The sequence below is a fragment of the Rhamphochromis longiceps genome, linkage group LG7 (assembly GCF_057381845.1).
Source record: "Rhamphochromis longiceps isolate RC_006_pf linkage group LG7, R_longiceps_female_GT1.1, whole genome shotgun sequence".
In the NCBI taxonomy this organism is placed as follows: domain Eukaryota; kingdom Metazoa; phylum Chordata; class Actinopteri; order Cichliformes; family Cichlidae; genus Rhamphochromis; species Rhamphochromis longiceps.
The window spans coordinates 9,250,975-9,273,311 of NC_140563.1; the positions used below are offsets into that span (position 1 = coordinate 9,250,975).

Genomic DNA, 22,337 nt, shown 5'->3' on the forward strand with positions numbered 1-22,337 from the left:
TGACGGGGCCCAGTGCATTGCTCCAAGCCTGCAAACCTCTAAACTCACCACTATGATCCCATTGTGTCAAGCATCAAAATGGACCGAAACAGGTTCAATCCAAACAGGGAAATTTAGAAAATGGGTCGACACTTGTTTGTTTTACGTATCTGACAATAATGCGCTATACTCCAAGAAGGGAAGATGAAAAATCCTGACTTAACTTTTTGAAATCCTCCAAAATCTTTTGTATTTTGGTGATAAAGGAAATTATAGCGAAAGAGACTAAATGGCCTTCACTTGTGATAAGTGACTCAATATTACTTCCTATATTTTCTGCTGATGACTTTAGAATTATACAGTTGTTATGAGTGGAGGAGGAAGCATGATCCCTTTAATGAACAAAAATAGATTTACAAAGATATCGACCACAGTAAACACCAAACATCTGGTAACTGAGTTGTTTCTCCTTTCAGTCAAACGACGTTTGGCTTTTGGCTCCTTTTTTCATCTACAGTAGCCTGTAAAATAAGTCCTTTTAAAAAAAAATCTCTAAAGTTTGTTTTTCTGTTTCAGTGCTGTTTGTGTTAATACCGGTCCACAGTTTGGACACCACTAGCAAATGTCTGACTCGACCTTTCAGTTGAGAACATACCATCAGGTGGCGCAAAAGGATATGTGACGATTTTTTAATATTAAAGTCATTAATTTATTTACATGACGGAAGCCAAGAAGCTGCATCATGCTGGCAAAGGGAATGGACTGTAGAATACAACTGAACGGGCCACTTTGAGCTTAACACTGCGAATATTTGCGAAGAGATAGGAGAATCTGTAGCGCAAGCAGGAAATAAATTTAACTGATTAATAAGGCAGACGGACAGTGATTCCGCTGAGTGTAACCTAGTCAGTGATTTCGTCCTCCCGAAGAGCGAATATTTTTTCCACTGCACGACTTACTGGATATTCCACCTGAAGATGGAGTTTGGAGAAAGGAAGAGGAGAAGGAAGTCGCAGAGCTTTAAACTGGTCACGGATGGAGGTAAACTGCTGAATGAATGCAAGACCTTGCAAGACGCGCGTCTGTGTCTGGGTGTTTGTCTGGCGCTGTGCGCCAGCAGAGACGACTCTGTAAACAAAAGCGATAGCCACGACAATGCCCAGTCTGTGCCTCGGTTTTAACCAGCAGCTAACTATAGGGATTCACATCTTGCATGTAAAAGAAAATAAAAGAAACATCCTAGACATCAGTCTTAACGCGGCTCATTCCGGTTAGATTTTTAAGACTGAATTAAGTAAGCAAATTGAATAAAATGTGAAAATATGTTGCGCACTCTGAGCTCGTAACAAGGAGCTTCAACTGTGCACTTTTTGCTTAAGCTGTAAGGAACACACCACCTCTCTTGACTACACTACTTCATATCACCTACAGGTGGTGGTTTTTGCATGGGATGGGGTGGGGGTGAGGTGGAGGGTTCTGCTTTGGTAGGCATCACAGCTCATTAGCCCGCACAAGCTTCAACCTTACAAGGCAAAAGGCCGCAATATCATCCTGTGACATCTGTCACCAAGGTTTTGTTGCGTTTCTTTACAGCTGTGCTTCATAACGAAACTATTCAGTTTTTTTTCTTTGCAGATTTAGAGCCTTCATATGTGATTAACTCCAGCTCCAAAGATGCCAATGGGGAGCCAAAGGATGGTGCTATGCCTGATGGTATGTGCCATTCAGAGAATGAATTTTGATTATATATCATACAAAATATCAGTAATTACATGAGCACCATTCTCTCTTAATGTAGCTTGGCTGGAGGATGAGGGCATGGAGATCAAAAGGCAAATCACAGGAATGATGAGGCTTCTGAGCGATAAGACCAGCAGAATATACCAGCGTGCTGGTACAGAGCAGGATAGCTTAACAAAGGAGCCCCAGGAAAAGCCTCTGAACTGGATAAATCAGCCTGAACTTTTATCTCTGGTGTCAGAGGACCACCAGAGCAACAGCTGGAACTCTGCAGAGGATCCAGGGCCTTCACCTTCATCCATATCCATCCCAGTCCCAAACAGCCCAGGCTGCGGCCAGTACAGCACACGCTCCAGAGCCCTCAGGATTCTCAACAGCACAAAGGGTTTAATCAAAGTGAATGAAACTAATGGTAGGATATCGGTGCATGTTTGAAAGGAGAAAACTACTAAACAAATTTTAAGTTATTTGAAGAATAGTGAATTTCATTAAATATTGAGTGATGAACACCAGCAATGGCTTACACCTTTGTTGTTACATTAAAGCATGTTTGCACTTGTGTGCATATGTTAGAGTGAACAAGCGCTAATAAATGCATCCCTCATTTCCCCGCAGATGTAGTTCCTCCTACTGTGCCAGAAACCCCCTGCTGTATGTGTAACTGTAAGGGCACCTTGCAGGCTATTCTGCAGGAACTACGTGGCATGAGGAGGTTGATGCAGAATCAAAAAGGTTAGTAAATGAACACCAATACACACTCTAAAATAAAGAGATAAACACAATATAATGTTTTTCTGCCTTTTAATAGCATCTTTAGAAAAGCAGGAAAGGGCAGCATCGCCGTCTCAACCTCGCCTAGGTGCAGGACCCAGTCCTCGCCACAGGCCTCGAAAGAGGAGACCAATCTATAGGATGGCTCCGCTATCTGTGTTTAGCACCAGAAGAGCTGGTCTTGCTCCTCTGGATGCATCACTGCTAAAAGCTGCACCTGTGGAATCTGTAAAGAAGCGAGAATGTGAGAAACAAGACTCATCTACAACCAACAATCATCCCATCTCCTCTGACATTCCTGTGCCACCACCTCAGACCAACCCAGTGACGGTCAACAACACATCTCCTCTCCTGAACCAACTACGGGAATCACAAGCATTAGAGGTAATCTTTACCTTAGTGTGGATGTACGTATGCAGCAACGTGTGCTTACCAAGCCTCATTTGCACGCTCAATTTGATTCAGGTGCACTGCACCTGTCTTATGAATTTGAACGTGTATGTGTATTTGCATGTAAAAATAATTTGCAGCCTAAACGTTGCTTCTTTTGTGAAGCTCCATATCTAAAAAAAAAAGTTTAAGTACCTTGATTTTTCCTTGTTTTTTGCCTAATGAGACATAAACCTTTGTGCAAACATCCTTGCGGTTTATTTTACAGCACATCTATGATTTGAGCTAATGCTAGAAATGAAGATAACGTCTTCTCGCTTTTTCTTTCTAAAAACTCATATTTCAACTGGTGACATTTATTTAATGCTTTACAATTAACACTCTGTGTTGCTTGACTCCTTCACAGTCTGAGGTGCGTCTTGCAGAGGATTATGACGTGTTTATTTCTAAGGCCCAGCTAGACTCCATTCTGGTCAACTATACACGCTCAGGCAGCCTGCTGTTCCGGAAACTGGTGCACGTCTATGATTTTTAAAAGCGTTTTCTCTGTCGTTCTGATTATATTATAATCGTGTGAAATGTGAACAAAGAACAAAAATGCTGCTTGGTCAAGAGCTCTGCTGTGTGTTTAGGTGTGTGCCTTCTTTGATGACGCCACGCTGGCTAACTCCTTGCCAAATGGCAAAAGGAAGAGAGGGCTAAATGATAACCGTAAGGGCTTGGACCAGAACATTGTGGGTGCCATTAAAGGTAAGGCAGAGAAAGAAAAACTAAAGTGTAACTACATTTCTGAACAAACGTTAATGTAACTATGGTGTGTGTCCAGTTTTTACAGAGAAATACTGCACTGAACACAAAATAGAGAAGTTGCCTGGGCCACGAGACTGGGTTCAGATCCTTCAAGATCAGATCAAACTTGCAAGGAGGAGGCTGAAAAGAGGTTCTGCTGCTAAATCATTTAAACCATTTTAATATTTTTCCTTGATTAAGGTGGTAGAGGAAGCCCATTCCTTTTACAATACTTGTAAGGCAGCTCGTTTCAAGGCTAAAGAAAAGGCCGTCTGTCAATCTATGTTGTCTTTGGCTCTTCAGATGCCGTAGAAGCAGAAGACATCTCAAATGGACCATCCACAAGTATTAAACTCGTTATTATGATTTTTACACTTATGGGTGTCTGCCACACGTGGGCACACACACAGACCCATACATTAATTCAGTTGTCTGTTTTGACCATTTTCTGGTTACTGGTTCCCTTCATGTCAGCCCTCCATCTTACAAAATCTTTCCATCAGCCCCCCTCTGAGTACACAATGGCTTTACCTCTCCCCACATCATTGTCACAGCACACACACACACACACACACACACACACACACACACACACACACACACACACACACACACACACACACACACACACAAGCTGGTGTTGTCATGCTGTCACAGTGACTTTTGACATTTTCATGCAGCTTTCCAAAATGTCAGCTAATTATCCTCACACCATGCCGCATATCCACTCTTTCACCTCTATATTTCACCCTCATTGTCACAATAGCATTTTATTTTGTTGCCATGTTCATTCATTAAGATATCTTTTTGGTGATAATATATATATATCATTTTGACAATATTTTCTTCCTTCTTTTAAAGGCTGTGATAATAAACAGGCTGCAAGTGAAGAGAGGATAGCAGCGAACACAACTGGTTAATCCAATGGCTGCCACGATGGCCTTACAGTAGAGTCTTGTCTTCATTATTTCTCTGAATTGGTGCATTTTGCCACTATTTGCAGCTGTTAACTGCTATGTGCTATGAATGTAAAGAGACATAAAATAGGACCAAACAAGAATCCCAATGTAGCATTTGTGTTCCAAAAGGCTTTTCATTGGGGCCCCATTTAAATGCTGAGATTTGGAATTTTGTGAAAATAAACACTGAACTATATAGCGGTTAGGTAATAAAATCGGTCACTTACTGTTTACATAAAAGACAACAGCCTTAAAAGCTAACTTGTTTTATTTCCATGCAATGAAATAAAGATCAAACATCTCAAATGAGACTAAGTACTATAACACTATTGCGTTCATTTATTTAGCAAAAACTAAACTTCACGGGAAGCTGTTCATTGTGAATTGTGCCTTTCAAGTAACTTTAGTGGGTTTAATGTGCAGTGCAGCATCCACCTTATATCCAGACATTACATCCAAATGCAAACATCTTGTAAACATGGTCCGATGTATTTCTTTTTGGGGCAAATTTTAATTCATTAAAAAAATTTGCAAATTAACAATAGGTTTGCAGTCTACATTTGGTGAAAATATAAAAATATATCGCACACTATAAATGTTTTTTTTTTCTTTATTAGATTTTTAGGCTATGCATACCACTGCAGTTGGTGTCAATATTGTGATGACATTATGTATTTTCCTTTCATTTTTGCTAACTGTACATATATTTAAAAAATAAGGTTGATCCCACCATTAAATCTACTTTATTCAAAGTTGCTGTTCGTGTTTTTTTTTTATATTGTGTAAAGTATAATTAACAAAACAAAGCACTCAAATATGTTAAAAGAAAAGTTTCAAATTTAGGCTAATTGTTATCAAAACACAAGCTAAAAATGATAAAATAAAAGTTATTTTATCTTTTATTAGGGTAACTTCGAGCCAGGCAATGTTGTGTTGCTGTAGTCGCACTTGGAGGGAAACAGTAAATTAAAGGTACACTCCATTGTTGAGATTTTGTTGCCAGACTTCACAGCTCATTAAAGGGGATGTTGAAGCCGCCAGTGTGCAGAAGGAGGACCCTTTGAGATCTGGTTAGTTTCCTTCTTGCATTCTAATTCACGCATTTTTATAAAGGTGAGCAGAGGTTGGATACATTTTTTTAAAACACAATATGCTTAATTACTCACGATACTTCTACAGTTTTATTCGCTTAGACCAATGTTAGAAGTCAAATATGTGTCACTTTTCGTCAGGCTTTCTCGCAGGACAGCCGTTTGTAGCCCCGGTGCATGCTGGTGCCTTCCCCGCTCTTCTGTCGGGATCCGCCGCTAACGTGAAGCTGGTAAGGATAAAATGGTCAGAGCAATTAAAGGGGAAATGTTGCAAGAATATACCTCCGCTTTGGTCCTAAAATCACATCTAGAGCAGTTGTAAACACTTCTATTGCACCGCAGCGTTACAAAGTTTGCACACGTAGCAGGTGCAGCGCGGTTTTATTCGTGTTGACGCTAATGTTGCACACATCGCATGGCGAGGGACAGGAAAGGGTTAATTTTTTCCGCCGCCGACATTTTTGTTCGGCGCTCTACGGCAACTTTTTAACGTACATGTGCTACGAGCTGACACTGCGACTCAACGCTACGCGTCACGTTTAGGTCGCAGTGTGCGTCTTATCTGTTTTTAGATGTGCAGCAGCTCTTGAAGTGGGTTGCTCATCGGCTCTTTGTTACACGGGGCTGTTCAACGGCTGCTGCATGGAGCAGCGTTTGCTAGCAAGAGCTAGCAGCAGTAGCCAAAACTGCATTTTCAGCAAAACAAACAGACGTAGAGGGTGTAGCTGTCATTATCAACGCACGTGTCTTAAAGCTGAGCTGCCGACAGCGTGTTATGCCGCTCACATCACACGGAATCACTCACACATCATTACTTTTATTGTTAGCCTGTGCCCAAGGGTTGAATGAACTTGGGATCATTGCTTGTCTTGAACACTACCCCACTATACCAGTAACGGCCCCTTCATCAGCTCACGCCGGTTTATGTTAAAATCCGAGATTATAAGGAACAACCAACTTGCACGGCGTTTCAGTTTTATCAACTTTGTGGAGCTTATTTTTGGGAACACAAAAGTTTATTATATTTTCAGTGATTGGAGAGTATGGGGGGAGGGGGGGGGGGGCTTTTAGGTGATGCCACATTCATTATTGTGCATTTCAATTTAAAGGTATCCGACACCCCGTTGCCTTAAAAAAAGAATATAATAATTATCAAAACTAGTATTTAACAAATTAAAAACATTTAATAACAACTGTGCATTAAAATCGCCATGCAGTTTTTTATTATTTATTTGTAAACTTGTTTCAATCACAAAATACAACACGCCTGCATTAATAATATCACACTGATCTTTGAGTCGTGTTTATAGTAGTAACTTCTAATGTACTTAGGTGTTCCTAATATTTTGTCAACAGAGCTCTGGGACAAGATTTCTATCATTGCAGCAAAAGAGATGCCAACCAGCATTTCTTTTGCTCAACATTTGCATTTATTTTCTTGAGACACCCAGACACTGTCTCTAATCACCAGTTTTATTTATTTTTCATAGTCATTGATGTGGTTCTAGTGGTGCGGACCCAGAGCTTCTTCAGACATGTCTGTGAGGGAGTCTTTTAACCCTGAAAGCTATGAGCTGGACAAGAACTTCAGGCTCACACGGTTTGCTGAGCTCAAAGGCACAGGCTGCAAGGTTAGCTGTCTACAAAAAAATCTGCCTTGAATGTGTTATTTTCTTTGCACAGATTAGTGAGGAAATAATACATCAAAATTGTGGTCATTTTCTCTAATCACAGGTCCCCCAAGATGTGTTACAGAAGCTGCTAGAAACCCTGCAAGAGAACCACTATCAAGAGGATGAACAGTTCCTGGGGGCGGTTATGCCTCGATTAGGTAATTCTTAAAATCATATAGCACATTAATAGCAATGCTATCTCTCCCCCACCCCTTCTTTTTTTAAGCATAGCAGCAAATACATGGTCACAGTTCACAGGTCACAAGTGCAGACACTCTAAAATATTACATTAAGAGAGATATTCTTTATGAAGGCATTGGCATGGACACGTGTGTGATCCCCCTCCGGCATGGTGGCCTTTCTCTTGTCCAGACAACAGACTACATCTATCCCATTGTGGATGACCCTTACATGATGGTAAGGACCTTCCCTTCTTCATTAGCATTACTTTTCTGGTTTTCTTTCATTAAATTACTTTGCATACCAAACCTGTATGTGATGAATTTTCATGGTCTCTTTTCTATAGGGAAGAATTGCTTGTGCCAATGTTCTAAGTGACCTGTACGCCATGGGAGTTACTGAGTGTGACAACATGTTGATGCTTCTGGGAGTCAGCAACAAAATGTCAGAGAAAGTAAGACACATCTTGCTTAAGTAAAGGTACACTTGCTGGACACTTTACTAGTACCGGGTTAGACATCCTTTTGGCTTTGCAAATGTTTTAATTCTTTGAGATTCACCAAAGTGCTGAAATAATTTCTTTGGAGATTTTGGTCTATATTGACATGATGGCTTCACACAGTTGCTGCAGATTTGTTGGATGCACATCCAAAAATCCATCCAAATTTTGACCTTTATCATCCAAGTGTGGCACCACAAATTGAGACTCATCAGACAAGGCAACATTTTTCCAGCCTTCTATTGCCCTGTTTTGGTGAATTTGTGTAACTGTAGCCTCAATTTCCTGTTCTTAGCTGACAGGAGTGGCATCCTGTGTGGTCTTCAGGTGCTCTGGTGTGTAGATGCCTTCAGGTTTGATGTGCTGTGTCTTCAGGGATGTGTCTGCAGACCTTGGTAGTAACAAGTGGTTATTAGAGTTACTGTTGTCTTCCTATCGGCTTGTAATGGTCTGGTGTTTCTTCTCCCATGTCTGACATCCAGTATTTGCTGGATAGTTTCTCTTTTTTGGACCATTTTCTGTACACCCTAGAGATGGTTACAAAGGAAAATCCCAGTAGATCAGCGGCTTCTGAAACGCTCAGACCACTAGCAGCCATGTTATGTTCAAAGTTACTTAAATCAGCTTTTATCTTAAATCAGCCCATTCTGATGTTCAGTTTGAACTTCAGCAGGTTGTCTTGACTGTGCCTCCATGCTTAAATGCATTGAGTTGCAATCATGCGATTTGCATCAATGAGCAGTGGAACAGGTGTACGTAATAAAGTGACGGGTAATTTCATGCAATAGCCCTAGTACTGGAATCATATTAGTTTGGGACATCTCTTATTATCATCAGTGCATTTAAAATGTCCCGAGCCTCGACTCTGACATTCTTCTGTGTTTACAGGAGAGAGACAAAGTCATGCCACTGATCATCCAGGGATTCAAAGATGCATCAGAGGAGGCAGGGACGTCTGTAACAGGAGGTCAGACGGTGCTCAACCCCTGGGTAGTGATGGGAGGAGTTGCAACAACAGTTTGCCAGCCCAATGAGTTTATCATGTAGGAATGAGTTCCTGCTGCATATTTTGCTGTTTTTTGCTTCCTTGGGTGCCTTAAAACAAGCTTGACGATGCTGTGTCTGACGTTTTTCAGGCCAGACAATGCAGTGCCAGGAGATGTGTTGGTGTTGACCAAACCACTTGGAACACAAGTGGCAGTTGCAGTGCATCAGTGGCTAGATATTGTAAGTCTGCCAACTCGTTTCTGAATAATTTTGTTAAAAACCTGTTGTTTAATAATAACCAGTAACATCACTGCCTATTTATGCTTTCTTTGTGTCTCTGAAAAGCCTGAAAAATGGAACAAGATCAAGCTGGTGGTGACGCAGGAGGACGTAGAGCTGGCCTACCATGAAGCCATGATGAATATGGCTCGGCTCAACAGGACAGGCAAGACCATTAAGAGCATGTGACCTTTTCTGCCTGCCTAAACTTTTGATTATTCTCGGTTACATTTTAACAATAGCATTACCGAGTATGTGGTTCTAATGACTTTGTTTTCTCTAGTAATTATTTGTTAGTAAGAATGTAATGAGTATTATTACCCATTAGATTCTATTATATTACTAGTTGACATTATTGCATCCAGATTACTTGAGTGTTTGCAGATTTTTGGCAATAAACAAATTGATCATCATGATGCCTTTCTTACTGTCTTTTGCTTGCAGCTGCGGGTCTCATGCACACGTTCAATGCTCACGCAGCGACCGATATCACAGGGTTTGGCATCCTCGGCCACGCTCAGACGTTGGCACGACAACAGCGAAGTGAGGTGTCTTTTGTCATCCACAACCTCCCAGTGCTCGCCAAGATGGCCGCCGTGTCTAAAGCCTGTGGGAACATGTTCGGGCTCATGCATGGCACCTGTCCTGAAACATCAGGTGTGTGCGTGTGTATTTTAATGTTTTCAAGACATTGAGATTTTACCAAGGAATGCATTGAGGAATGCAGTAAGTTCTGGAAAAAGATCTTAGAAAATGAAAAAGTGTAACTAGAGGCAGCTCAACTGAATTTTATGTGCCATCAGTAAGGTAAAGCCACTTCTCACTGTAACTGATTTTACAAAAGACTGTGGTTCTGTTATTATTAATCAGCTTCTTTCTCTTTCGGGAAAATTTGTTTGGGGATGTGAATTGAGAGTTTAATCTCCTAACAATTAGGTAGCTAAATAAGTAAAGCAGCAATAATAACAGACCATAATTGGTTGATGTTCGGGGAGAGAAGCAAGACATGTTATAAAAATTTTACATTTTGATGTTTTGTCTGATTGAAAGTCCTGAGATTGTAACTATTAAAGGTTGAAATTTGGCTGAGGTTCAGCTGTCCTTCTGATTTATCTTTTAAGCATATCAGACTTTATAGGCCATTAATTTCTTCAAGACAGTGTTGGAAGATGGCAAGCGTGTGTAATTGAGGCAGTTTGATGAAGGCGCGCATCTACAGTCACATAAGTGTCTTTGCTTAACTATGTGGAGATGTTACAGAAGCCGAAGAAGTTGTTAAATAATCTACAGGAACTTGAGCGCATCAGTTAAAAGATCTATCTTTGTGATTAGTTTATCTGCTTAATGTTTCATGCTGTGATCAACAATCTGCAGCAGAATTGATATCAAATCTGTTTTCACACATGCACTTTATGCATTAGAGCTGTGTTGTATTTGTTTTTAAAAAAAAGTCTGTTATATCCAGTTGGGCCCATGTGAGAGTGGTGCACATCATGGAGAATTTGCAGAAAGCCAGTGGATGTCATACTACCTGCAGGCAGTATTTCCAATAGTGAGAACACCTCAGGCACCGATAATCTCCAGCTGTGTGCTACATGCAAGAAATGGCAAATTTGGACCTTGTGAATTTGTTCATGTATAAAAATGCCTTTAGAGTTATCTGTAAGAAGGCCGAGTACTCCCTAACAGTGTCATATTCTAAAAATGAGTGATTTAATTAGACTTAAATCTTCATTTAAGTCACTTGTCTGACAACATCTCCTTTCATTTCTAGGAGGCCTGCTTATTTGTTTACCTCGAGAACAAGCTGCCCGCTTCTGTGCCGAGATCAAATCCCCAAAATACGGAGAAGGTCATCAAGCATGGATCATCGGGATTGTAGAGAAAGGAAACCGCACTGCTCGCATCATTGACAAACCACGAATCATAGAGGTGGCACCACAGGCGGCCACACAGAATGTCAATCCAACACCTGGTGCAACTTCTTAAACCTCCTCTGTTGCATCACAGACCGGACCCCAAAAGCTCTGAGTGATTTTAGACACATAAACTACAGAACCATCCTAGAGTGTTGAAATATATACACAAATAGTATGTACACAGAAAAGACTGGGTTGGCGTGCCATCAACATGAAAACAGCTCCACACAGTGGCCCCGTGGGGGCACATCACTACCCAGTGGACTCCACCTGCAGTATCCCCGCGATAAAAATTGGTAAGAAATAGAGCATTCTTAAAATCCACTTGCTTTTGTTGTCTATTGTACTCTGTTATGTTCAGTGTGCTTGACTGGCAGGCAGCTTCTGATAGGAGATAATCTGATACTGCTGATTCATTTTGAATCATTAGGAAGTCTGGAGTCGGTTGCCTCTTTGGCTCTCTTAAAACTGCTCTCATCAAACCATGGTGGCGTTTTTGTTTATTGTTCATTTACTTTGTTGTACAGTTATACAGCTGAGTTTTAGTTCATTGTTGTAACTGATGCCTTGAAAGAAAATAAGTGCGACCAGAATGGCTTGTTTTTTATTACTTTGACTTTTTGTATTGTCCCTGCATAAACTAATAAACCTTGATCTATTTGAAATTTGGTCTCACTTGTGTGGATAAACTAAATCAAATTGGCCATGTAGTTACAGTGTAGTTACAATTTTGAACTAAAGTTTTATAAAAAACAGATACTTCTCTAAAGTGGTTTCTTATTGTTATACATCATCGTGTGGTCATAGATACATTAATATCTGCAGAACCCTCAGGAGATGAACTGTAAACCATCTGCATTTTCATTATGTCATGTTTAACATAATACAAAATCGGAATGTTATATGAAAAACTGCCTAAAACTTCTTTGTTAGTCCACAAGTACAGGATCTTTTTTTTTTTTTTTTTTTTTCCCTCATCATTGCCAGAGTATGTACGGCAAGAACGCTGATTTAAAGTGAAGCTTCCAGCTGGTCAAAGGTCAGATAGCAGGGATAAATCGGGAAGCTCTCTGTAAAACTTCAGGAACATGTCAAAATCCCCTTTGCCACCTCTTAAAATAAACTTCTCTAATAAAAAAAAAGTTTTTCTGTGTCTGTCGTCAATGTATTTAAAAGCACAAGTACTCATTTTATTCTGTAATGAATAGGAATACAAAACTGTGCAAAAATCTTGAGTCACTATTCATTTCTTCATATTTTGCAAAGAAATTGTGAAATGGCTGCAGCGAGTTATTGAAACGTTCAAGAATTAATCTGAATACAGTAAACGAGACAGAAATAGAGTTTATACAAATGTAACAAGTTTGAAAGTCAACATTTGGTATGATCACTTTTATTCTTCAACACAGCATGAACTCTCTTAAAGTTTGTTGTAATTCCTTTAAGTAGTCTTCAGGAATACTTTTCCAAGCTTCTTAAAGGACATTCAAATCTCTTCTTTAGATGTTGACTGCATTCTGTTCCTACACTGCTTCAATAATGCTGAGATCTGGACACTGGGGAGACCAATTCATGAGTGGTAGTGCCTGCCCACCAATTCTTTTATATAATAAAGACATGAATTTCAGATAAGCTTTATCTGCTTTGGATAGTTTTTATACTTTATTTCTGTCAAACTGTGTTTTCTTGGGCAATTTTTGTAGATTTACATACAGTAATGGGAAAAAATTGCATGTTTTTGCAACAAAATGTTAGTAACAAAATGCTTTAATATGATTTAATATTAGTTCTTTGCTAACTTTTCTGTTGTATGTTTACACAACACTGGTTCACGGCTCGACTTAGGCGTCTTCTTATGCTTGAATGAATCATACGTCAGTTTTATGCCGCTTAACACCCCCCCCCCCCCCCCCCCCCCCCCAAAAAAAAAACAAAAACAAAAAAACCCAAAACAAAGACTAGTCTGTACAGAAACAGTGAAAAAGCAGCCAGTGTCCACAGAAAAACTTTGAATGATCTTCAGAAATCTTTCGGAGCTCAAGACTACTTAAAGTAATTACAAATACACCTGGGTCCTTGGAAGCCAAATATAAAGAAATTAGGGCTGGTTTAAGACTTTTGCACAATACTGTATGTCATCCACAAATTTACCAGTATGATGAACTATTTTCTATTGATTTGTATTCATGGAGCAATGCTTGCACAAGAGTTTAAGGAGACAATTCACTCTCCTGAACACAATCTCCTAATTTTGACAGCAAATTTCCCACAGCTCTCACTAAGACCTGTCAGTGCATTGCTGCTCTGTCATGCCTCTTTCAGTCCCTACACTATGTCATATATCTGTCTATCTATACACACACACAGCTGATGTAATCATTTCAAACTGAATTTTCCAATCTTCCACAGCAGTGCCACAGAAATCACTGATGATGACTGCACTAGTTATGCATTAGTTGCATTTAGTGTGTTATATTTTTAATCACTAATGACAGCCGCCTTAAAATCAACAGCAAATTCTTAAATACAGGCACATAACAAATAATTTAGATCTGCAAATACAAGAACACATTGGCAGATATATTTACAGCTTTCATAAGATCATGAATAAATACATATTGTAGCTTTATTTACATTACATTGGATTTATATACAGTGAGGGTGGTATGTGTATGTGAGGAACTATTGTGTAAAAAGAAATACATTTCTTTATCCCCGAATATAAACAGGAAAAACATAGATGTGTAATAAATATTGTTTTTGTCTGAGAGGAATGCCAAGCTCCTGTGCTGTGACTCACCACAGCAGCCCAACCTGTCACCAGAGCCTTGTTTTATTTTTATGAATGAAGACTGAGTCACAGGTTGTATGTGCTCCAAATCCAACATACCCTGCCACACTCTCTGTTATATGTGCTTTTTCCCATTTTCCAGATGGACATACTTTGCATTCTGTGCTGTCTTATCATTTTCAGGCTTGAAGAGAGCTTGGATGTCAAGCATGGCCTTTTGAATATGCTGACCAAACCGATATGAGTCCTGTAGGTCAGACAGAGAAGGAGCAATCAGAGCAAGAGATAAAAACAGGAAGAGTTGGATCTATAGTATGCAGTGCTCTTTTTTCTGTCTTACTGTGTCAGGACTGGAGAACTTGCTGGAGATGTGGAATGTGATGAGGTTTTCCCCAACAATGATATAAGACACACCGTAACCATCGTCAGCTACCTAAAAAAGATAACAAAGAGACGCTGTTACATTTCACATAGCCCTCCTTGATTAGGCCAGCAGGTAAGAAAGCTATGACTGTAACTTTTTGCACATGTTCATATTGCATCAAATTAACTCACAGGGCCAAATCCACCCCCACCACACACATATTTCGGGAACTTGTTGATGTCAACTAAATTGAGCTGCTGCTGTGGAGTCTGACTGGTGGACAACTTCCAGGGCTCCGAAAGCACCTTTAAGCATTACGCAAAGACAGTGAATTTAGTTTGGAAAAGAGCATTATACAACAAAAACACATTAAAAACACATGATAGATAATAGAGCTAACCTTAGTAAGAAATGGTGAGTCAACACCAAGGTATTTAGATACTATATAGAGACAGAAAAGGTGACGATCGATCCCAGAACCAGTCATGGCCAGACGATACATGTTTTGGTGCTTTTCTGCTGCTTTCCGAAACAGGGCAAGTCTCTGGGCATTCTGACAACATAAACAACAGGCAATGTAGTTTCTAATATTTCTAAATAAATAAATAAAAACTGCATTAAAATAATTTTTAGATTTCTTTATCAATGAAGGAAAGTACCAGCTTGACCCTGTCAGAACATCCAAGAGCTTAAAGTCCAGGGCACTGACACACATTACCTCTAGGTCTTGGTCACCATGGTCTTAGTAGAACAACATGTTCTTTAACAATGTGACCCATCGGAAAATCTAAAACTGAGTACATGAACGTCCCGTGACTACAAGATAAACATTATAAACCACATTAAGTCCAAAGTTGTTGTCTATTTTTATTAAAAACTTCTCCATTAAAATGCCTTTGACCTGTGATTCTCTTTATACACACCTGTCGAGCAGCTGAATGATATGACCTTTTTATTTGTTGTGGACATGGTTATTTGTTTTGCCTACCGTCGCACCAGCGTCCTCCATGGCTCTGACGAATGCAACCGCCTCAGAAGTGCAGGAGCGCACTGTCTCTGTCCGCCCATCTCTGAACATACGTGTCATCGATGATTCGTACGTCAGACAGAACACACGCTGGTCCTATAAAGCAAAGAGTTATCTATTAGTTGATGGTTGTAGATACATTTAAAGAAATGTCAGTGATTCTATGAACTATGGCAGGCCTACCCTAAACTGGGCCAGCTGCAAGGCCAGCTGAATAAAGGCATCAGGGCTTGTTCTGCACTTCTTGATCAGGCCTTTTCCAAACTCAGCAAACAGATAGCCATGGAAGTCCACATCATCAGCTATCTGCTTGGCTGAGAGGTATGACGTTTCAATGACATTTTGGCACTTAGAGAGGGTAAAAGAATATCCTAATTAGTTTGTGTACAGATCTAAAACACCATTAAATTAAAAGAAAAAACTAAAAACAATACTGGATATAAGAAATAAATACAAATTTTTCTATACCTCATTTGGAATCTGCCATTGTAGTCGAGTGGGATGAGGCAGGTTTTTGTTCACATCCCCTTTACAATGTCCCTCCTCAGTGTATCCAAGATGGAAGCAGTCTGTTGATAGAATATACTTAAAAGAAAAAAAATGCAGCTGAAGAAAATTTGCATTCTTTGAATCATTATTTGAGGATATTTTCAGAACACTTTTCCTACCTCCCACATGTGTCCTACAATTGGTGCATCAGCCCAAGAATGTTCAACATTTACACCCATTTTTCCATTTGGATAAGAGATCAATGTAAAAGATTTGTCAAACCACCTGCAAGAAAAACCCCAACTTCTTTTAGGGAATCAGTTTGGTCAAAGTCAATAAAAGGCTTGGTCTTCTTTGCCTACCTGTCATAACATTTTCCATGCAGCAGGGACTTGGCGTAGCTATCAAGTGAGTTGGTCTTTGCAGGATCGTAACCCTGCGGCTCATCATCCAATGTCAGGAAGAAGGCAGCTGACTCGATTGCATCCAGGGATACTTTGTTTATGCCCTGGCTAAAATATTTTATCCGAGCCTGAGCCCATGGAACCCTAAGGGTGAGAGTGAGACTGTTTCCCTTTTCTGCTGAAAGTGTTTGAACATTTAACCTGCTTACCTGCTTTTTTAAGGTGTTTTTTGTTTGTATATACCTGTATCCTGCTGTCAGGGCAGCTAGTTTGAGCTCTCCTGGTTGAGGTTCTGATGTATCATTGAGAATCCTTTGAAACTGTGTTTCAAGTTCACTGGGCAAAAGGTGACGGCCTCCAGTGTAAAGCCACACCTGGAAGAACCGACCCTTGTGGAAGACAACCAGGTGTTTCCGATCAGTCAGGTGCTGCACAAAATCTGTAAAGATTGTTAAGCCAGTAAAAAATTCGATTTAATTTAAGTTACACACAGTGACTTACTGAAAGCACAGCATCAAAGATATGTCCCAGTAGCTTTACAGAGCGATGGAACCTATTTGCTGTGAAATCATTAATAGAGATGTACCCACTAGTGCTGCATACTGGACAATGGGAAGTATCTTATCTGTGACTGATGATTGAGCACTCATACAGTACAGATCTAAACATTTGCTCACCTGTTTCAATGCCAGGAATGCGAGTGGTGTTAAACATCCTCTCCATCTGAGTAGAACACATAGGAACAGTCCCCAAAGCCCTCAGCTGAGCAGAAAAAGTTAAATAGAAGTCAACACAGAGTTTAACCTTGCAATAAAACGAGAGAAAAGAGTAATTGTAATGGCAAGCTATACCGGTGCAAGTTCACCACGTTCCAGTTTGCGTCTGTATTGCAACATGGCATGTACCACATTTCCTGCTCTTGCAGCCTGACGGTGTGTTGGGGTCACGTACAAGAGGTCCTTCACACAATAAATGGAATGACCAAACACAACAAAGTGACAACACAAAACAGAGAACAAACACAGATAACAGACACATTTATTTGAAAAGTTAAAGATGACGTGTTTAAATTATTTAAAATAAATTATTACCTCATTCCCATTACTAACATAAAAATGAAAAAACGCTCAACTGATGTACTGACAGTTTTACATACCATTATATAGAAGTTACTGTTGACCATGATAGGACTCCTGCCCCTGAGGTAAATGTACTCCTCCCACCAGTCACTTACCTGGAGAAAATTACAGGTTTTTATTGTCTATCATTACAATTCAAGACAATTTCAGTAGCATGTTAGACAGAAAACACTACTCACATAATTTGTTGCCCACCATGATTTTAAGATTAGGCATCTCTGCAGTTGAGCTGCTTTGTTTTCTTTAAAATCACTGGCCAAAAGCTCCATTTTATTGTACTGCTCATTGTCCAGCAGAGGTCGAACTGACTCAAGGTACTGTGAAAAGAATATCATACGCAGGGAGTAGTGTTACATAGAAGCAGACGTCACGTAATAAAATGACTTCTATTTGCCCAACATCTCTAAAATTAGAAATATCCTGTCTCAGAGTGATGCAGAAAAACTAGTACATGCATTTATTACTCCTAGGCTGGACTACTTTTTACTATCAGGAAGTCCTAAAAACTCCCTGAAAAGCCTTCAATTAATCCAAAATGCTGCAGCAAGACTGACAGGGACTAGAAAGAGAGAGCATATTTCTCCTGTTTTGGCTTCCCTTCATTGGCTTCCTGTTAAATCCAGAATTGAATTCAAAATCCTGCTCCTCACATAAAGGTCTTAAATAATCAGGCCCCATCTTATCTTAATGACCTTGTAGTACCATATCAACCCATTAGAGCACTTTGCTATCGGACTACTTGTTGTTCCTAAAGTGTTTAAAAGTAGAATGGGGGCCTTCAGTTTTCAGGCCCCTCCCTCTGTTGAACCAGCTTTCAGTTTGGATTCGGGAGACAGACACTACCTTTACTTTTAAGATTAAGCTTAAAACTTTCCTTTTTGCTAAAGCATATAGTTAGGGCTGGGTCGGGTGGTCCTGAATCCTCTCTTAGTTATGCTGCAATAGGTGTAGGCTGCTGGGGGATTCCCATGATGCACTGAGTATTTCTTCTTCAGTTACATTTGTCACTCACTATGTGTTAATAGACTTCTCTACATTGAATCATTAATTGTTATTAATCTCTATCTCTCTTCCACAGCATGTCTTTTATCCTGTCTTCCTTCTCTCTCCCCAACTGGTCGCAGCAGATGGCCGCCCCTCTATGGTTCTGCCGGAGGTTTCTTCCTGTTAAAACAGAGTTTTTCCTTCCCAATGTTGCCAAAGTGCTTGCTCAGGGGGTCATTTGATTGTTGGGGTTCTCTCTGTACGTATTATTGTAGGGCCCCACCTTATAATATAAAGTGCCTTGAGGCAACTGTTGGTGTGATTTGGTGCTGTATAAATAAAATTTAATTTAATTTAATTAACAAAACATTGACATATCAGTTGAAAGGTATAACCAGAAATTCTGGAAGACATCCAAGACAGCTTTTCTGCAAGAGGACGTGCCAAGTTCTTCCCAAAAACCTACTGAAAAACTGTACACAATTTGAGCAGGGTGCAGGAAGGCTGCTGGAGCAGCATAGGTAGTATTTTTATACCTGTGCTTGGTTAGTCTAATAGGTTTTTGTATATCAACTGAATTATTGACAAGAACTTCAGCTGGTATAGATTGAGTTCAGTGTGAGTTTAGATTCAGGAACTGATGGAACAACAATAACTAAAAGCTTCTATGCATAAAAATCTCAACTACTTGTAATGATGTCCAGACCACGTTTCTATGTTTTTAGAAAACTATGGGAGCACAAATAAGATATGTGTTTCTGATCATGCAAATCCATTACTGTAACTACATACCCTGTGAATTGTATCATCCACACTGGGCACAGGAAGCCTGGGTAAGGAGGCCTGGAAACTGTAGAGCAAGGGTCTGCGTCCAGAAAACATCTTTACCAGGCACTGGTAACAAAAAAACAAACAGAAAAAGAAAAAAATCAGTGAAGATCCCTTCTCTTTAATGACAGAACCAAAAAGTCCCAAATGAAATAAGAGTCATGCCATGAATGAAAGTGAGACGAACATACCAGCCACACTTTAGTTGATGTACTCATTTTTCCATGGGACTCAAAAATCCATCCATGATAGGACAGAAGAGCTTTAAGAGTGTATCTCAGGAGGTAGATGAGGAACAGCCACAGTCCTGTGGCAAACAGGATGGCACTCAGCACTGCTCGTGTCTGTACTGACATACAGTCTCTGCTCAGAAAATGCAAAACACCGCCTTTGTCAATAACGACATAAAAACAGATAAATGACTCAAAATAACCGCATCGCTTGTCCAGTAAAGTCTAAAGGTCAAGTGAAATACTTCAAAACTGGGCTTTGTGGGATTACTGACCGATATGGTAGGTTTTCCTTGATGGTATCCATCATTCCCATAGACAGGTCTGTGTGGATATATAAAGAGCTCATCATGGCAATTACAACTATTAGCCAACTGGAGGGACTGGCAGGGTAGACTCCTGCCAATACACCATTCTGTGGATATAAAATACCACTATTGGTTAGTAACAAAAGGTCTCTCCTTTCAGTTTGGATATTACCATATTAAGTGCCAGTTTTTGTACCTTGAATTGAATGGCTTTCTTCTTCCATGCTGTCACTCCTGATAGGTAGATATTTTTGATGACTTCTTGGCTCAGTTTAAAGTCCACACCATCTGGGCGCACAGTGAACTGGAAGCCTACCGCCTGATGTGCCTCAGCCATCTCTGTGTTCTGCTAACATGAACAGCATTGAGAACTTATTACATTTAAAAAAAAATAAAAAATACAGTGGTCTATAATATTTTATAATATCTCCTAATAAAAAATACACATAATAAATTAATGTTAATTCATTCAGGATTACAGAGACCAAAGTGGTGCCCAGAAAACAAATTTATTTACAATAAAATGTATCCATCCATTCATCCATCCATCCATTAAGTTTCTTACCCAGTATAACTGAAAATGAATATAAAAATTACTGTACCTAGAACTACGACCCTCAACTGTTTTGCTGGCCAGCTGTCCCTGTTTTTAAAAGGGGCTATTGGGGAGACGTTGGTAGGAAGTAAAACACTCCCAAACAATTAAAAAATAAAAATAAAAGAAGAAAAATAAAGAAGGAAAATTTAAAAAATAAATAAATAAATCAGCAAAAACCACACCATAAAATTATTTAAAAAATGTAAAATACTCCTACTGGTGATGTAATGCCTTAACTAATAGTTTATCCACTAAAATGTTATGTTTTTTGGGTTTTTTTTTTTAATGACAGCTACAAATGTTTGTCCTACCAAGATCTTAATGTCCAAAATGCATACCTTTTGTTGTTTAAAGTCCCACACAGGCCTAGAGGGTGTCGGCACCTGTCTTAACCACTGGATGCCAGGTAAAAAATGAAAATCTGAATAGTGGTTGTTAAAGGTTTCAGAGATTTACGACTTCATGGTGATAACACACTCTAAATTATTTTCCACAGAAAAAAGAAGCTATATCTGTAAAGATCCCAATTTTGAATCATGCCTACTTATTACTAGTCCATTGAAAGGTCGTCACTGAGAGACTTACAGACTGATTTTCAGCACTTGCCACTGAACTCCCTCATCATTTCCCTCATTTCTTTCCCCATTGGGCCATGCCCAGGTTTGACTAAACATTGGGTATTTCATTAACTGTTGTCATACCACAGTTAACCTCAAGGAAAAAAAAACAATCTTTCACAGATGTGACTGACGGCAGTTTTAAAGAAAGCGGCTCTATTTGTCCTGTTTGCTCATAATGTGATAAGGTGGGTCACTGGCAGAAGTTTAACAGGTGTCTAAATGCAAAATAAATACACTGAAGGTTGAAAGGGTTCAGTCTTTGTCTGAGAAATACGATGACCTTCCTTAATTCTTAACAAAAATATCAGGACTTCCCATAGCAGTCCATATAATGGTTGGGGGCAGCAGGTCTAGTATTTCTTTTTCCATGTCATATGACTGAACAGTCACCAAGTGGGACAAAGTTCAGTGGCCAGATATAGTGGTACACCGGCTGAGCATGTGTGCAATCCGCAGACGGGCATGGAAATATAAACACAGAATACAACACGCAAATGTGTGCAAACCTACTGGTATAATTTAAGATTTAGAAAAGCTCTGCAGCTTTGTTAATATAGAAACATTTCAAAATCTCGCAGATATCTAAAGATTTTTGTCTGTTATTGAAAACCCTCTTATAATATTCCAATTTTAATGCCCAAGCAAAATTTTAGCATTACACTTAGAAGCAATCAGAAGAAAAAAAAAAGCAAACATGCAGAAATGAGCAAAAATAACTTTACCTTTTTAGGGCAGTGTGAGCCTAAACCAATGGAGCAAAGGAAAGCTATGACTTTGGTTTGTGTCAGTGAGGCAATGAATTTCTTCTGAGCTCAGGCTTATGTGCTCTGTGCCCTTGGAGTGGCTTTCGTCAGGTTGTGGTCAAGTTTGTCCTTTCCTGTGCTTTACACACCTCCCCACCACCATCCTCGGTTTCTCTCTCTCTCTCTCTCTCCCATGTCATTGTAACAAGACACCAAACAGAGACAGAGCCTAACTGGCTACGTAACTGAATCCGCTGTAGCGCTGTGTTGAGAAGTAACAGAGAGCCATGTGACATTTCACCTACTTAGAAGTACATCTCTGCTATGGCACCAATAAATAAATAAATAAAACACTGTAATACCAGTTTTATATTTGACACCGATGAGAATGGTTAAAATGGTAAATGGCCTGTATTTATGTAGCGCCTTACTAGTCCCTAAGGACCCCAAAGCGCTTTACATATCCAGTCATCCACCCATTCACACACACATTCACACACTGGTGATGGCAAGGTGGTGATGGTTAGTAGGACTTGAAGGTGTTAATCAAGGCAAG

General features: G+C 39.7%; 3 protein-coding genes across 5 annotated transcripts; 2 read left to right on the top strand and 1 right to left on the bottom strand.

Annotated features, from left to right (window-relative positions):
* The first annotated feature begins 594 nt into the window (after positions 1 to 594).
* bend7 (BEN domain containing 7) lies at positions 595 to 4,589 on the top strand. The gene is made up of 10 exons (XM_085411049.1): positions 595 to 1,020; positions 1,615 to 1,692; positions 1,778 to 2,131; positions 2,335 to 2,451; positions 2,528 to 2,874; positions 3,287 to 3,394; positions 3,513 to 3,630; positions 3,707 to 3,820; positions 3,973 to 4,014; positions 4,531 to 4,589. Exons 1-10 carry the CDS (start codon positions 957 to 959, stop codon positions 4,587 to 4,589), a joined length of 1,401 nt encoding a protein of 466 aa, XP_085267175.1. The 5' UTR covers positions 595 to 956.
* Positions 4,590 to 5,722: 1,133 nt separating this feature from the next.
* On the top strand, positions 5,723 to 12,230 carry sephs1 (selenophosphate synthetase 1). 2 transcript variants are annotated; one of them, XM_085411997.1, is made up of 11 exons: positions 5,723 to 5,741; positions 5,861 to 5,949; positions 7,210 to 7,350; positions 7,454 to 7,550; positions 7,706 to 7,809; positions 7,919 to 8,026; positions 8,960 to 9,114; positions 9,208 to 9,298; positions 9,404 to 9,503; positions 9,782 to 9,994; positions 11,112 to 12,230. In XM_085411997.1, the coding sequence occupies exons 3-11, from the start codon at positions 7,255 to 7,257 to the stop codon at positions 11,324 to 11,326; spliced, it is 1,179 nt and encodes a 392-aa protein (XP_085268123.1). In that variant the 5' UTR covers positions 5,723 to 5,741; positions 5,861 to 5,949; positions 7,210 to 7,254; the 3' UTR covers positions 11,327 to 12,230. The 2 variants fall into 2 exon arrangements, with proteins under 2 accessions (XP_085268123.1, XP_085268124.1); XM_085411998.1 differs by lacking the exon at positions 5,723 to 5,741 and having other exon boundaries at positions 5,882 to 5,963.
* Positions 12,163 to 22,183, bottom strand: cpt1b (carnitine palmitoyltransferase 1B (muscle)). Of its 2 annotated transcripts, none has more exons than XM_085411995.1 (19): positions 21,761 to 22,183; positions 20,017 to 20,169; positions 19,788 to 19,927; positions 19,474 to 19,645; positions 19,247 to 19,348; positions 17,650 to 17,787; positions 17,488 to 17,565; positions 17,183 to 17,290; positions 17,009 to 17,093; positions 16,575 to 16,770; positions 16,290 to 16,475; positions 16,107 to 16,212; positions 15,907 to 16,023; positions 15,622 to 15,786; positions 15,400 to 15,534; positions 14,812 to 14,964; positions 14,603 to 14,716; positions 14,388 to 14,480; positions 12,163 to 14,294 (listed from the first exon to the last, which is right to left on the bottom strand). In XM_085411995.1, the coding sequence occupies exons 2-19, from the start codon at positions 20,155 to 20,157 to the stop codon at positions 14,163 to 14,165; spliced, it is 2,361 nt and encodes a 786-aa protein (XP_085268121.1). In that variant the 5' UTR covers positions 20,158 to 20,169; positions 21,761 to 22,183; the 3' UTR covers positions 12,163 to 14,162. The 2 variants fall into 2 exon arrangements, with proteins under 2 accessions (XP_085268121.1, XP_085268120.1); XM_085411994.1 differs by having other exon boundaries at positions 20,017 to 20,166; positions 21,761 to 21,892.
* Between the last annotated feature and the right edge of the window lie 154 nt (positions 22,184 to 22,337).

Bases quoted from the DNA above. Each gene is read 5' to 3' on its own strand.
- bend7 (XM_085411049.1), top strand. From the start codon at position 957: ATGGAGTTTGGAGAAAGGAAGAGGAGAAGGAAGTCGCAGAGCTTTAAA. The intron at 1,021-1,614 runs GTAAACTGCTGA...TTTTCTTTGCAG, and splicing joins TAAACTGGTCACGGATGGAG to ATTTAGAGCCTTCATATGTG. The intron at 3,821-3,972 runs GTTCTGCTGCTA...TTGGCTCTTCAG, and splicing joins AAGGAGGAGGCTGAAAAGAG to ATGCCGTAGAAGCAGAAGAC.
- cpt1b (XM_085411995.1), bottom strand. From the start codon at position 20,157: ATGGCTGAGGCACATCAGGCGGTAGGCTTCCAGTTCACTGTGCGCCCA. The intron at 16,213-16,289 runs GTAGGCAAAGAA...TTTTTCTTGCAG, and splicing joins CATGGAAAATGTTATGACAG to GTGGTTTGACAAATCTTTTA. The intron at 15,787-15,906 runs GTATAGAAAAAT...ACCCTCTCTAAG, and splicing joins AATGGCAGATTCCAAATGAG to TGCCAAAATGTCATTGAAAC.
- sephs1 (XM_085411997.1), top strand. From the start codon at position 7,255: ATGTCTGTGAGGGAGTCTTTTAACCCTGAAAGCTATGAGCTGGACAAG. The intron at 7,551-7,705 runs GTAATTCTTAAA...TTCTTTATGAAG, and splicing joins GGCGGTTATGCCTCGATTAG to GCATTGGCATGGACACGTGT. The intron at 8,027-8,959 runs GTAAGACACATC...CTGTGTTTACAG, and splicing joins GCAACAAAATGTCAGAGAAA to GAGAGAGACAAAGTCATGCC.